This window comes from Squalius cephalus (assembly GCF_949319135.1).
Source record: "Squalius cephalus genome assembly, chromosome: 16".
NCBI lineage: Eukaryota > Metazoa > Chordata > Actinopteri > Cypriniformes > Leuciscidae > Squalius > Squalius cephalus.
In genome coordinates this window covers 13,246,058-13,262,627 of record NC_137137.1, presented here as the reverse complement: position 1 = coordinate 13,262,627, position 16,570 = coordinate 13,246,058, and the positions used below count along the sequence as shown (strand labels likewise).

Below are 16,570 nucleotides of genomic sequence, written 5' to 3'. Positions count from 1 at the left end.
TAAAAACTTAATATACTGCAAATGTGATGCATTGTACATAGAAATAACATAACAGCACAACTAAATACTAAGAAATTTCAGGGAGATATTACATTTACAAATGGCCTTGCATGAATGTTACACATGAACATCATAAAACTGACCAGAGCAAACTGTTAAAAAATAAGTGTATGATATTCTTATTATCAGACTATTCTTTTGGAGAGATTCACTAATTTTCTATGGCATTTATTCCTTCTGTTTGGCCAAGTAGACAATTTTTTTTTTTTTTTAAAGCAAAAGAAAAGTCAAATATCCTACTGACTACCTGATCACAATACTGCAAAATTAGAGCATTACTGTATAAGTAGTACAGTTGGTTTGATTTACATCCAGAAGAAAATGTCAAGATTCCATTTCATCCCCGTCAAAGACTGGAGGCTCAAAACTGATCACCACCTCATATGTTTGACCTGTGCAGGAACAGAATACAAAAAATTAAGGATGTGACTGCAACATACAATAAATCTAGCTCATCCTAAATAATGTCTTAACAAAACAGAACCAGCATGGCCCCTTTACGTTTTCAGAACAGGGTTATTTTCGATAACTAAAACTAAAACGATGGATGGATGGATCAAAAAAAACTTTAAACAAAAAGTTTAAGCACTAAAATTACAAACTGGAAATTAATAAAAAACTAAAACTGAACAAACTACAACAAAAATAAAATATTAATATTTTAAAATGAAAACTAATAACAAAATTAATGACAAAAGCACAGAACAAAACAAAAAGACTAAAAAATAAAAGCTAATTCAAAGAGTAATAGTACATAAATATAGTGTAATAATATAATGGTATATAAATAATACTAAAATAAGGCTAGTTCATGGTCACCTAAATGTCTTAAGCCAGTCTAATTCAGTGTTGCAAGTGAGCCAAAATGCGAAAATAGCTTAAAGCGCTTTTAACTTGTGCCAACTGACATTTTCCACAAAAACACACCAAAAACTCTTCACTTGACTTACGTTTCCACTCTTCAATATCAAGCTCTTGGCTCTCAAAACTCTGGTCGAAAGGCTCTGCCTCAGGTTCATCATCTGGGTCATGGTACTGGGCAAAGTACGTATGCGCCAGAGCCTCCGCTGCTGTGATGCGCTTATCTGTGTCCAAAACTAGCATCTTCTCCAGAAGGTCCACAGCTAAAAACACAAACAATTAAATAGTTGATCAAAATTAAATAATGGCAACATATTTTCTATAAATTTGTTCAAATTGTCCATCAACAAAGATCAAAATAAGAACAGGGAATTATTTTATTGTCTTTTTTTATTTCCTAAACAATGTGTACTTTACAATAATATATACTAAATAAACTGCAATTTCATATACACTACCATTTAAACGTTTGAGGTCACGAAGTTCTTTTTTTTGTTTTCTAAAGAAATTAATACTTTTATTCAGAAAGGATGCATTAAACTGATCAAAAGTGACAGTGAAGACTTTTAAAATGTAACAATTTACAAAAGCTAAATGTTACAAAAGCTGGGTGATTACAGTGTGACAGGTTTATATCACCTTCATTTAGAAAAGATTTCCATTTCACATAAATGCTATTCTATTGTTCAACTTTCTATTCAAATAATATCTTATAAAAAAAAACACACACAAAATTTGAAACATCTGCTTTTTAACATAATAAGAAATGTTTCTTGAGCACCAAATCAACATATTAAAATGATTTCTGAAGGATCATGTGACGTTAAGGACCGGAGTTATCATGCTTAAACATTTTGCCATCACAGGAATAATTTTTTTTTTATTTTTTTTTTTATTAAAATAGTTAAATTACTGTTTTTACTATATTGATCAAATAAATGCATCCTTAATGAGCTTAAATTATATATATATATATATATATATATATATATATATATATATATATATATAAAATATATATATATTTTTTTTTTTTTGTTTAAATCTTACCAGCCCTAAACTTTTGAACAGTAGGGTACGCACAAATCATTTCAATGTCTAAACATGCCTCTCTTACCTTGTGGATTAGCCCCAATAAACACATCAGCAAAATTCCTCTTGGGCATCTGAGGAAGTGAGTTGATATACGTACGAGCCTGTGGAAAGAAAACAGGTCAACCATGAGCAGAGGTAATAAAATCATGTTTATTATAATAATATTCGTAATTCTTGACTCGGTCCCCATGACAACTGCTTGTGTTTTGCACATAGATTGCTAACCCTGTGAATCATGACATTGTGGTGTTAGTATGCAGTGCCATTTGAATAATGCAGCAAACAAACAGCTTCAGAATGCAGAGAGGTCTGTGCTGGTGATGACAGACAGTGATTTCAGCTCGCATAGACCAGTGAATAACTGCATGATGCTTCAGCGGCAAGCAGTCACCCGAAGAGAAAGTGGAGAAGACGAAGGAACTCTGTTGGGTGTAAACCGTTGCTTTACTTCACTATTACCTTTCCTTATATTCTCCATATGAAATAATATTTTGACCTGACCTGAAAATGTTCTAATGAATATTACAATTTGATTGGCCGAGTGAATATTTAGTCCAACAGCACTGGGACGTTTTGTTGTTTGTATCCCTCAGCTTGTCTGCATTTCTGATGTTAGGGAACATAGAATGTAGCGTTGTAAGTGGAGGAGTTTTTTGGAAGTCAGAGTAACAGTATTTTCTTCAGGAACACTCGGACCAGGGTTTCTCTCCCCAGTGAGTAGGAAGAAAGAAAATAGACAACCCAGAGTGGAGTGATTACATAACACATGACTGTGTTTAACATTACCTGGGCCGTACAACATCACTCTTAAATGTGTGATATTGCTTTTTATATGCTAATAAACTTTTTTTTTAATCTACTCAATGTGAGACATCATAAGGCCTGCTAATTAAAGGGCATGATGGGTATTCTGCAAACAGGGGGCTGGGCCACAGTGAGCTCACCTCATGGCTAGGCATCCTGCTTATTAGAGAGGCAGGTGGAGTTCCTGTAAGTCGCATTATCTGTTGAAGCTGGTTTATATCTTTGTAGGCCAGGTCAAGGAGATCACAGTCCACAAATTTAGTGTAATGCATATCTATCAAAAATGATCTGGACATTATATTGTGGTTCTCCACTACTCTAGGGAAAAGGACAGGATAAAAAGAAAGAGAGAGGAAAAGTTTGGCATGCAAATTGCATTCATTTACAGCAGAGAAGAAACGTCATGCATTAGATAGCAAGAGGGCTTGATAAGTGTATTAGAATCTGCTCAGAAATACAGCTGCCATTAGAAGATCTGGAAGACAAAAATCAGGCTTGTTAATTTCAGTTTAGATGTCAAGATTCAGTCCCAAACAGAACCTCAGATCAGTCTTGCATCTAAAAGTGAAGTCAATGTTTAGCAGGAGAGCACTGGAAAAATATTTTTTATTAGCTGTGTCAAAACTCAACACACATTCCTTGTTAGAAAATCCAGCTTCGACTGGTCCAAGCAGATCATTAGCTGGTCAACCAGCCAACGTGTTCCAAAAACTAGCGTGATCAATTTAAGATAGTACGACCATCTGGTAACTAGTTTTGTAGCTGGTCCAAGATGGTCCCCCAGCTTGCACCAGTTAAAGACCAGCTACTGTTTAAAATTTTTGGTCTTTTTTTTTTTTTTTTTGAAAGACATTAGCACATTTGTTCAGCAAGGATTCATTAAATTGAACACAATTGACAGTAAATATATTACTAGTACTACAAAAAATATATTTAAAACAAAGTTATTTTTAACTTTGACAACTTTTTAACAAAGAATCCTGAAATACAAAATGTATATAGAATACATATTAGAATGATTTCTGAAGGATCAAGTGACACTGAAGACTGGAATAATAGCTGCTAAAAAATAAACTTTTCCAAAGGAATAAATTCAATTTTAAAATATATTTCAATAGAAAAGTTATTTTAAATTGTAATAATACTTCACAATCTCACTGTATTTTGTTCAAACAAATGCAGCCTTGGTGAGCATAAGAGACTTACATTTAAAAATTGTACCGACCCCAAACTTTTGACCGTTAGTGTATGTCCAGACAGGACATAAAAAAAAGCTGTTTCAAAACACAGCTGCCAGCTTAATGTGGATTTTCCACTTTGAAAATCAACACACACAGGCGTTTTTAGCAAGTGCACTCTCCCTAAATATATTAAACTCACAGACTCCGATGATATTTTCATTAACAGCTCAGGTCCTGGAGTTCCAACCAGAAGCATAATAAGCTTCAACTGATCGATGTCTAGTAAAACAAGATGAAGGAAAACTAGTGTGGCTCAACAAGGAACACGCCACAAAGAAGGAAACGCTCATTTCGGTTTCATGTGTACTTAAAGAACAGGAAAGCAAAGAAGCTTTGGTCACATCTGTGGAAAGACGAGCAAGCTAGTAAAAATAGCACAGGTTGAATATTTTCAGCTAGCCCAGCAAAAGCATGACAGAAGTAGCCGCACAGGTGTGCTCTGCCTGTAAGAGGGGGGAAATATTTGGCAAGTATTTCTGTTCCATAGGGTGTGGAGCCAGAAGCATTAAGAGTGGCAGCCGTTCAAGATACAGAGTGTCAAATATGCAAAGCCAGGGGGGAAACATGCTGAAAGTGCAGAAATGTGAACAACATTTGTCATTGGAAATAAAAAATGAGAGTAAAATGAGAGCGAGAGAGAGAGAGAGGCATGTCATTTCCTGCAGGGAGTTTATTGCATTCTCATAATGATGGATCATATATCCTTCAAATCACTGTTGCGTCTTGGGCACAGCTTGAAAACAGAGCTTAAGTGAAAGGGACAAAAGGTCAGTGTAAGACAGGAGAGGCAGACAGATCTGCAGACACACTGCAAGGACAGGGATATAGAGAACGAGAGAGAGAAAATAAGATTGTAATGTGGTGTTAAAAAACATGTATCCAAAATTTGTTCACATTTAAATCAATATGAGAGCAAAATACGCTCTTAAAAAAACACTAAATCAGGGACGTTTCTGGCTTTGAGCCGTGGTGCAATTTACAGAGAGCGTTCTGCAGGTCAGTGAGGGGTAAACGAGAGGAAAAGGATACGGTCTGTGCCAGGGAACAGGGTCCTGCCCGTCAACAGCTCAGCCATGATGCAGCCCACTGACCAAATGTCAACTGAAAAGAAATCAAGAAACAACATTAGTGGAGAGGCAGCAAGCACATGTTCCCACTCTTGCGTCCTGACATTGCTCTCTTGTCACAGAGGGCTGAAAAATAGCATAGATCAACTGCCACAATCTTCAAAAGACATTTCAGTACTGGTTTGTTAGCATGGGTCAGTTAGCTTGTTCTGGGAGTAGTCTACATTACTGTTCAAAAGTTTGGGGTCAGAACAAATTTTTTTTTGAAGAAGAAGAAATTAACACTTTATTCAGCAACACTTAAAATTGTAAAATTGGGTTTTTGCAGTGATGCCATAGAATAACCTTTTTTTCTTAATATGAAGAACATTTAAAAAATCTAAAGAAACTTGTTCCAATGTAAAGAACCTTTTGTGCAAAGGAAAGTTTTATGGATGTTAATGCCAATGCACTTGCATTTGGCAATAAAGAACCTTTATTTTTAAGAATGAAGGATGCATTAACTGATCAAAAGTGGCAAACATTTACTTTTTTTTTCAAAATATTTATTTTTCAAATAAATGCTGTTCTTTTGAACATTCTATTCACCAAAGAATCCTGAAAGACATGTATCACGGTTTCCACAAAAATCTTAAAGGGGACATATCATTTTTCATGTGACTTTTTCCGTGTTTAAGTGCTATAATCGGGTCCCCGGTGCATCTACCAACCCAGAAAACGTGAAAAGTGACAACCCAGTAACTTTGTTTTGATAAGCCTTTCTCTGCAAGCATGTCAAAAAATAAGCCAATCAGATTTCGCTCCCCTTCTGACATAGGAAGGAGATCTTTTTATAATATTGACAGTCATTTGGTTTTCGCAAACGACAACAGTGTAACCAGTTCTAACGCAATGGCAAAAGTTCGAGCAAAGCATGCAAACTGTTCTGTCGTTGGCTGCAAAGAACACTACTTGACCAAAAAATGTGTAAAACTTGTGTAACTCCACAACAACTACATAAATGTATCCACTAACCATTCAGAAACGTCCAGGTGCAGTCTAAAAGTTGCAACCTCTTCCTGAGTCTCTCCGTAAGGCTGTGCTACGCTACTGGTTATCTCTGAAATTTTGGATGAGTGAAATTTGCGCGTTTTGTTATTGCCGGTGAGTATCCGAAGCTTGTGTAAAGTATCGGCCGTCTTCTGAATGGGGACACACAAAAATGGGGTGTTTTTGCCCACACCCAAAAAGGGGCAAATTTGACAAGCTATAATAAATGATCTGGGGGGTATTTTGAGCTGAAATTTTAGATTCATATTACATCTTGTGAAAATGGGCATAATGTGTCACCTTTAAGCAGTTACTGTTTTCAACATTGATAATAATAAGTAATGTTTCTTGAGCACTAAATCAGCATATTAGAATGATTTATTAGAAGGATCATGTGACACTGAAGGCGGGAGTAAATCAGCTTTGCCATCACAGGTATAAATTACACTTATATGAAATAGAAAACTGCTATATTTTGTGAAATATTATTAAAATGTTAAAGTTTTACTGTATTTTGATCAAATGAATACAGCCTTGGTCTGTATGTTTTTGCCTTTTAAAAACATTAAAAATAATTTCCACCTTTTGACCAGTAGAGTACACCATCTGGTTCTAAAAAGCCTGGGTGTAGTTGTGTTACCGGTCATGTTGTAGTGCATCCAGTTGAGCATGATCTCAGGGGCGCGGTACCACCTTGTGGCAACATATCCTGTCATCTCATCATCTGTGTGTCGAGCCAGACCAAAGTCAAGGATCTGAAATACAAAAAGAAAATACATCCTGTTAATAACAATTAAAGTTTTACAAGCAAATGTATAACAACAATGAAAAAAATATGACAGACTAACCTTAAGTTCACAGTCTTCATTTACTGCCAGATTACTGGGTTTCAAGTCCTGGTAAACGATTATTGGATATTAGTTCACTGTCTCCTTATACCATTTAACAACCAATTTAAATGAATATTTGCAGCCATTTATGAATTAAATTTACAGATGTGACATCTTTTAGCATTTCAATTCAACTTGTCGCTCAGTTCATACAAACAAAAAATGCCTATTTTTATTAAACCAATATGACTTCATAAAATTGAATACTGAATAATTATAATTGAATTAAAAACAAAAGTTATTTGAGCTGTAAAGATGTCAAAATCGTTCAATTTGGGCTACTTTTCTAAGTAAATAAACTTCATATTACCGATGTAACTGCACAATTTCCTGCCAGGCTTGTAATTGCAACAAAAAAAATGTATTCTTTATTACTAAAGTAGGAACGAGTCATAATTATTTTCTGTGGTAATCGACAGCATGGAAAAGATGCTATACACAGATATCAAGCTGAAAATAACACAGACTATTTCTTTAAGTCTAATTTATAGCAATTTCTAGTTTTAGTCTTTACACAAAAGCAGGCCTGAGCATGTAACATGGTTATGCCAGGGAGAACTGGCTCCATGGGGCAACATACACTTCATTTTTTGAATGAAAATAGCCTGCAGACCTTTTCTCATATACCCAAGTGAGCACTTACCCTGTGAATTATGTCAGCCGAATGGATGTACTGGTAAAATTAAAAGAAAAAAAAAAGAGAGAAAAAAATATATATATGAGAATAAAATTCCAGCTGTAAGGTTTACTCTTAAAAAATAGGTCAAATACATGTCGATGCTATTTCAAACATTGTGCTGGACATAATACTTTTCTGTTCATTGTTATTTTTATTTCATTTACATCAGCTTTAAGAGCTGAGATTCCGGTTTGTATTCGTTACGGGATGGAAAAGTGCAGTTTCACCTTAAGCCCTCGCAGGATCTGGTAAATAAGGAACTGAACATGATCATCGGTCAGCTTCTGACACTTCACAATATTATTTAGGTCAGCGCCCATAAGATGAGTCACCAGGTACCTGTAAATCAGAACACAAGAAGAATGTTATTCACCTTCCAACTGTATTTAACCTGGTACAAGGAGTGACTGCACAACCTGAAATGTAGGGAACATTTGAACAACTACTGTCAACATCAAGATGTTCCACTGGATCAGTTGTCCTGTAAATATACTGGGGTAGCTGCTTGCACATATTTTAAGGTTTACTGTTGGGGCGGTGAGAGAGGAAACAGGAAACTACAGAGAAATATAAACTAAGGTTGTGCTGATACAATCATATATCAGTAATATTTCACAATATCTTTTTCCTTATGATAGTGAATTAATAAATCTTGACTTCTTTATTTTTGGGCATTCATAGAATCTTCAACAGGTCAATAATGCAACGACCACTAGGCAGAGTTTAATATATTTTACACTAATTATTCCTCCTATTTAAATAAATGCTTTTTCTTTTGAACTTTCTATTCATCAAATAGATCATTCTACTTTTTTATTCTATCAAATAAAAAAATTGTTTCCACAAAACTATTAAGCAGCACAACTGTTTTCTATATTATTGTTATTACTTTATTTTTAATTGAATAAATGCAGCCTGGCTTTAAAAAAAAAAATCTTACCAACCATGAACGACTTTTGAACAGTGGTATATATTATAAATAATACAAATTTTTACTAAAGAAGGACTGTCATTCTCAAGAGGTCACATAAAAGTAGAACTGAAAAAAAAAAATAGGATGTTATGGTTAAATCAAAGATGTTAAACTGAATTGTATTGAACATTGAACCTGACTGGCCTCTCACATTATATTCAGGCACACTGACATCAGATTTTATTACAGTCTTCAACCTATCAAACAAACACCTCACGATAACCCACAGCAGAGTCTACATAAGCACTGACTCTTAGCAAGAGGGTGGAGCTACAGGTCAAACAGAGCTACTGCGATACAACACACAGCAGAGCTTAAAATAAGCCATACTTAATCCCAGAAACACTCTCCACCCAATAGACATATTCAGCATTAGAGATAAATCAACAAATACATCCCACCCCCACAAAGATTTAGGGGGAAAAACACAGATTCGAGACAATAAACAAATGTAAATCACTTCGACACACACAGAAAATGAAAAGCTAAAGCAAACTGATTCAGACCCCAAAAACACATGCATTTACACACTGTCAACTGAGAATTTATATATTTATTGGAAGAGCCTGGAGCTCTGGAGTTAAGTCGCCACACAAACATTTCTGCTAGTTTCGGTAGTGGAAGGAGTGCGAATGCCCTTCATATATCAGTGTGCGTCAGGTCTATTTTTGGCAGCAGAATTGATGTTAAGTCACAGCAGCATCTGCTTTTACAACCTGGCTGTATCCTTAGCATTCCCTACTAACCTACGGCTGTTAAGCTGGAGCCAGGCAGCACAAAAAGCTCTGTCTCTGTGGAAACCCGAAGCTCCATAAAACCATGAGAGCCTGAAAACATGCTTATAATAACCTAACAAAGAGCACAAGATAAATAATGTATTATTCTGTTTAGTGTATGAGATATTAGGACTAAACACACAGGAGTGATTGTAATAAAGCCATAATAAAGAACATGTCACAACGTATTATATGAAAAAAATTACTTGAATACTCTAATTATAATCAACAGTTGTACAGGAAGCATCTGATAAGAGTGTGCCATTTTACACCTTCAGTGGTGGACTCGTTGCTCTATTTTTGACATGCTGTAGCCACTTCATTTTGCCCACCCGTCTGCTTTATGTTTGACAGAAGTCTCTTATGCTCGCCAAGGCTGAATTTATTTGATAAAAAAATGCAGTGAAAACAGTAGTATTGTGAAATATTATTACAATTTAAAAGAAAAGTTGTCTGTTTTAATATATTTGAAAATGTAATTTTATCCCGCGATGGCAAAGCTGAACTTTCAGCATCATTACTCCAGTCTTCAGTCTCACATGATCCTTCAGAAATCTTTCTAAAAAGCTGATTTCCTGCTCAAGAAACATTTCTTATTATTATCAAAGTTGAAAACAGCTGTGCCGCTTAACATTTTTGAGAAAACCATGTTACTTTTTTTTCAGATTCTTTCAGGTTTCTGAATAGAAAGGATTCTAAAAAGAACAGCATTCATTTGAAATAGACATCTTTTTTAACATTATAAATGTCTTCTTTACTGTCAATTTAATTTTATATACATATATCTTGAACATTTGTGTGGCCTGTGGTGCCCTCATCCTCTGAGCTAGCTCACAAGACTATTTTCTCTAGTTTAATTAACACTTACATGAAGTACAATCTTATTCAAAACTAAAGAAGAAAAAAATGATTTTAATCAAACCAGTGAATAACATCTCAGAGGAAGACATTGTCTGACTTACACATCATTAAACTCCTCCAGGGAGGTGGCAGGTGTGAAAACATCCAGCAGGCCGATCACCTAAAAGCACAAAGTGCAAAGAATACAAATCAGGATCATTTATGCTAGTGATATGCCAGCAGCCATACCACCCTGTAGCCCAAGACTGGTTGCCCACTGAAGCTAAGGAGGGTTGAGCCTGGTTAGTACCTGGATGGGAGACCTCCTGGGAAAACCAGGTTGCTGCTGGAAGAGGTGTTAGTGAGGCCAGCAGGGGGTGCTCACCCTGTAGTCTGTGTGGGTTCTAACGCCCCAGTATAGTGACAGGGACACTATACTGTCAAAAGAGCACCGTCCTTCAGATGAGACATTAAACCGATGTCCTCTGTGGTCATTAAAAATCCCATGGCACTTCTCGTAAAGAGTAGGGGTGTAACCCCAGTGCCCTGGCCACATTCTACCCATTGGCCCTTGCCAATCATGGCCTCCTAATAATCCCCATCCACTGAATTGGCTCTATCACTCTCTCTCCTCTCCATCTATAGCTGGTGTGTGGTGAGCGTACCGGCGCCGTTGTACTGTGGCCGCCGTCACATCATCCAAGTGGATGCTGCACACTGGTGGTGGTTTGAGGAGAGATACAGAGTAGGGGTGGGCAGTATGACCAAAATCTTATATCATTTTTGTCACCAAATTCAATATCACAAAAAGCTAATACTAGCCTAACTAAGTAAAAATTAACCTCTCAAGCTTGCTAAAGACAAGTAAACAGTTAGTGATAAAATAAGAAACAAATAAACTAATTACAAGCATATAGGAAATCAAACGACAACAGAACAAAGACACAAATAATATAGACCTACCTGAAAAACTTGTTGTTTGATTAACATTAATGACAGACGGCAGCAGGTATATTAGGCAGCTGTCACTTTAACGAATGCGTGGATCTGTCAATTAACCCTCAGTGGTTGGCCGTTTACCACTGTGGTGGTATGAAATTGCCAGAGTCATAGCCCTAATTTTGTTGCAATTTAATAAGTTTTTAGTTGAATTAAAATTGTAAGTTTTATTTGGGGGGCAACAAAGGGATGCACTCTACACAAGGAGGGCCTCACGCTGACAAAGTTTGAGAACCACCGTACTAGAGGTTCTGATAAAATGTTAATTGCTGCAGTCTATTTAAAAATATTTGATTAATTTGAATTAATTACTTAAAAAAGGATTTGAAAAAATATTCAAAGACTCACTCATTGTGACTTCACTTGTTTCATTACTGAAGGAATCAGCATTTTTGAATGAATCTCTTGAATGAATGATTCAGTGACAAGTCCATTTTTTAACTTGTCGCCACCTACTGGTGTGACGATTTAATTGATATAATCTTTATTTGAAGCAAGTTAGTTTCAAAATGTGATTTACTCTATTTTGTTCGCAAAACACAGACAGTAGTGTTTATATCCGAACTATAAACTTTTATCCCAGTACTTCTGTGATAAAATTGAAATGATACTGTGTGGTTGAAAAGACTTTGTGAAGCTGTTTCATACGTATACATGATGACAACTGCTCTCTCTGGCTCAGCGGAAGATCTGAATGCTCGCTGTGATTGTACTAGTCAAATAGACATCTAGACTAATCGTCGTCATTCAGGAATAAGATTGTCTGGGTATTTGAATCGAGACTGTGATATTTTAACAATTAATCAAGCAGCTCTACTCCTTATAAAACAAATATGTCTGCAGAAAAAAAAAACTGGAAAAACTGGTTTGGAACGAAATGAGGGCGAGTAAATAATGACAATTTTTAATATTTGGATGAACTAAGCCTTTAACCATTAGGATTACCAACCGTTACTCTGAATATTGGCCTTGTCAGTTTGATAATACCAGGGATCCAAACTCACATTCTCATGTTTCATATGCTTGAGTAGCCGCAATTCCCTGTAGGTCCGCTTGGCATGGATGATGGACTGAAATGGCCTTGACAGTTTCTTCACGGCAACCTTCAATCCTGACTTTTCATCATATGCAGAGCTGAGAAAAACAGAAGGACATTATTCAAGCATGCCGTCACACTTTGTTGCACAACTGAAATGCCAACATGCTACAACAGGACCAAAGTTAAAGACGGTTAAAAGTAAGAGTCAGCATTGAATTAACTTGCCATACATTTTAGACTAAAACAAAAGCTGGTCAGATTCTCACTTCCTCATGTAAGAAACCACAGACGTTTACAGAGAGAACTAAATGGTAAAACGTACCTATTGCAACCAATCATAAAATACTTTTAAAAGGACAAACAGTTTAGTGCTTAACAACAGACACTGACCACCATGTGCTATGTAGTAGACCTAACAGTGAAGGTAATGACACAACCTTTCAAGACACAAAGGATATTTTATATGCATAACTTGACTGAGAGACCTGATTGATCTTATCAAAGAAAATCTCTTGGCTCCGCTTTTTCGAATACACTGCACAGGCTGAGAGATGAGCCTGGCACTTCAAACCCAGTGCAATCTGTTCATCAGATATTCAATTACACAGACACAATAAGGGGGCCCATGAAACATAATCTAGATAGCACGGTTGCTTAGCATCGCAATTTCTAAGTCACTTGGGTGCATAAACAACCTGTCTACACTGAGGAGGAGTAATTTAGAAAATGAGCCTGGCCTTCAAACACCTGTCTAAGAGACAGAGACCTTTCTGAAAATCATTTGCAAACATTAAAGAGTGAGGTAACACTTGTTTTGAGTTTAAGGAAGAAACAAAAGTACTCTTTAGATGTGCACAAATATGATTAGATAAAAGATTGCATTTCCTCAGTAAAACATTCTGTCACAATCAGCATGTTTCTGATCACAACAATTTAAGATGAGCATTTTTTTGCAAAGTAAAAAAACCTCTCTAATTCCACATTAATATGCAAAGACAACTACAAGTAAACTATTTTTATGTTGATTTTCCTAAAAACAGTGTGTCAGTTTCAAAACACTGCAGTGCTTGTTTGAGCACCTGTGGCCTGTTGCACAAAGCCGGTTTCACTTTCTACCCAAGTTAGTTCAGGATTAGTTTGAGCAAACTCTGGTTTTTCGGGCTCAGGGAGGTGGATTGGTTTTTAGCGGGTTTCATTGTTATGGTAACTTGCGCTACATGGCTAACCTGCTCCAGAGCAGGTTTTATTCTGGGTTAGTGATCGCAGACCAAAACTCGAGCAATCAGCTGTGAGTCAAGATGCAATGAAGCCACTCCACCTGTATCTCTCACTCCAAATTAAAGCAGTTTATAGTGAAAACATTTTAGAAACAAAGTTGCTCATCTTTTGCTGCTAATTATTTATTATATTTATATTATATGAATTATAATCAGGTTTAATTCATATAATTATATTAATTGACAATATTAAACTTTGCTTTTAACTTAAAATAAATATAATGCATGCATTAATATACAAAGCTTTAAAACAGATCAAGCTGTTTGTTTGATTCACATGCATTGATATAGTCAGCTTTTTTCTTTCCGCTGCCTTCTCAAACTTTCGCTGCAGCAGCAGTGTTTTTTCCTGCCATGTAAAAGCATTTAATTTCATGATATTTTTGTCATAATGATCTCTTAATCTTCAGCAGAGAAGTGAATTGCGCGGCTCTCTCGCGAGAGGTTAATCAAACTGACGCTCTCCATGTTCCGTGTGATTGGCTATTAGTTGCACGTAACACACTTTCAGGTGCACGCGCTTCAGAGTTAATCGCAAACTCTGGATTATACCTGAGTTGACAGAGAATGTTTATACCAAGCTTTGTGAGACTGCTAAACCTGATCTATACCAGGTTGGATTTATATGGATTTGTCAATTGCAAACCTACTCTGAAAAGAGTTTGTTCAACTAGCTTCATGCAACAGGTCTCTGGCATCACAACTTTGTCTATCTCTACCAATAGCCCAATCAATTAATTGCAGTGTGTTTGGGAAACCTGTTAGAAAACAATAATTTTGTTTAATTCCATTTGTTGGCACTAGTGTTGCAGAAATAAAGTTTAGCCTTAAAGGGATAGTTCACCCAAAAAAGAAAATGATGCCATTATTTACTCACCCCCAAGTTGTTCTAAACCTCCTTCTTCTGTTGAACACAAAAGAAGATATTTTGAAGAATGTGGGTAACCAAACAGCTGCTGGTACCCATTGACTTACATAGTATAGAAGAAAAGAAAAAAAAAGTCAAACAGAAACACTATGGAAGTCAATGGAGACCAGAAACTGTTTGGTTACCCACATTCTTCAGAATATCTACTTTTATGTTCAGCACAAAACAGAAATTCATACAGGTTTAGACCAACATGAGGGTGAATAAATAATGACTTTTTAATAAATAAAGAATTTTCATTTCTGGATGAACTATCCCTTTAAAGGTTTTTGTTTAGCTCACTCTCATGCATCTCAATAATACGTTTTGGACTTTATAATGAGGCCAAAGCCGTTTATGCATATTTTGTTTTTGTTTCTTTTCGTTTTTCAGTCGATTGCATGACATGTTAGTCATGTGATGTCAACATGCTCTACGTAGAATTCAGACTGCATACATCGGTTTATTTGCGTGTAAATTTAATTTTAATGATATTTCTCAAAAGTGTGGTTGATTTATTTATTTGCCTATAATGCTTTGTTAATACAAATTACGGAGCGCACCTTTAAGTGAATCATAAATGAAGCTGTGTCAGGAAACATCAGCACAGCACCAACGAACTTCCTAATCGCAACTAAACAAACCAAACTAGCAATATTTAGATGAATCAATCACGAGATTAAGATAATAACATACGACAAGCCCTATGAGGTTTTCTTCACCTCATCCAGGGTGTTACTACAAGCAAACGAGAAAATTAAGTGCCATGAATCACCGACAACAGTCGTGAAATACACGCAGCTCTGACTCATCGGTTGCGTTTCAAAACCTATCGAGTTACCTAACTTGCAAGGTACCCAAAAGCGGCAGCTCCCTTGGTTCAGACACAGACTAGTCATGGGGTGACCTCATTCTGGACAGACCCCACCAGATGTCCTCATTAAGACCACCCTACACCACTAAATAGGGCGAATAAAGAAAAACGTGGTTCTATATCATAAACGATGACTACAGTTTCCCAGATAAACAACTTTGCAGTTTATCGAGTTCATCTCTTCGACTTGCAACCATTTTAACGTACCATGTGCATCACGTTTGCCCGTCCACCGCAAAGCTTCACTTTGAAACTGAAGTGGCATGCGTGTGTGCACGCGAGGTGGCATTTGCAACATACGAGACTTTAAATGTTTATAATGCGTTTTCACCCAAGTTAGTACAATTTGCAACACTACAAGAACTTTAAACCCGCTTTTTATGACTAGCAATCCCTCTAGCATAACAAACCGCGGACTTTGGTCTTATTAGCAAGTTTGCTAACGCAGAGCAATGCTGTACGGGCCCGTAAGAATGAATGGGACACATCGTTCCGCCATAGAAACAACAAATACATATTTACCAAACAGTTCCGTATGCACCGGAGCCGACGGGAGACAAGTTCTGATATCGCAAAGGGACCTCCCATATCGTCTTGTTGACCTCCTGTCGATAGAAAGTGGGTCTTTCTTTCTGCGACATGCCTGCAGAACGAGCACCCGAGGAGACTTGAGACTTCTGCTTTCCCTGGCTTGCCTGTCTGTGATTCGAGGTGGTTGAGTTTTCCTGCAACAATCAAAAATGGAAAGTAACCAACCGATAAAGTCGACCGTGCACGCGGATACTCAGGAACGAACCGCCCCGGTGTGTTTAGTTCATTCCAGCGGCTCCAAATGCTCTTGGAATGTGACTGTTCGGAAGTTGCTCGGTTCCGGGGTCACGGTGGTTTCGAGCACTATCCCGTCTGCCTCTCTCTCCCTGCTGCTACAAATGAAAGTCGCAGTAAAAAAGCAAACCGAGTTCCCAAGCGCGCCCCCTGCAACACATTCACACGTATACAGGAGGTTGTAGACCTAGCATACTCCAATGTAGAACACAAACTAAAAGAGACATGGAAATGTTTAATGCAAATATCTGAATACGATATGATTCCCACACTAAAAAGTTTTAGGTGGTTTGAACTTTACAATGCTTACAATAACATCAGAGAGAACGTACAG

General features: G+C 36.7%; 1 protein-coding gene across 3 annotated transcripts; it reads right to left on the bottom strand.

Annotated features, from left to right (window-relative positions):
- Positions 1 to 280: 280 nt before the first annotated feature.
- On the bottom strand, positions 281 to 16,354 carry mapk14a (mitogen-activated protein kinase 14a). Of its 3 annotated transcripts, none has more exons than XM_079897853.1 (12): positions 15,934 to 16,354; positions 12,319 to 12,448; positions 10,438 to 10,496; positions 7,954 to 8,065; positions 7,691 to 7,720; positions 7,006 to 7,053; positions 6,798 to 6,912; positions 5,091 to 5,162; positions 4,201 to 4,280; positions 2,039 to 2,117; positions 1,011 to 1,184; positions 281 to 452 (listed from the first exon to the last, which is right to left on the bottom strand). In XM_079897853.1, the coding sequence occupies exons 1-12, from the start codon at positions 16,050 to 16,052 to the stop codon at positions 385 to 387; spliced, it is 1,086 nt and encodes a 361-aa protein (XP_079753979.1). In that variant the 5' UTR covers positions 16,053 to 16,354; the 3' UTR covers positions 281 to 384. The 3 variants fall into 3 exon arrangements, with proteins under 3 accessions (XP_079753979.1, XP_079753978.1, XP_079753977.1); XM_079897852.1 differs by lacking the exon at positions 4,201 to 4,280 and adding an exon at positions 2,961 to 3,040; XM_079897851.1 differs by having other exon boundaries at positions 6,798 to 7,053.
- Positions 16,355 to 16,570: the final 216 nt, after the last annotated feature.

Coding starts and splice junctions, on each gene's coding strand:
- mapk14a (XM_079897851.1), bottom strand. CDS start 16,052: ATGTCGCAGAAAGAAAGACCCACTTTCTATCGACAGGAGGTCAACAAG. Junction 12,449..15,933: donor GGTGCATACGGAACTGTTTG/GTAAATATGTAT, acceptor TGTTTTTCTCAG/CTCTGCATATGATGAAAAGT. Junction 4,281..5,090: donor CCTGTTCCCTGGCACAGACC/GTATCCTTTTCC, acceptor TTGTTTTACTAG/ACATCGATCAGTTGAAGCTT.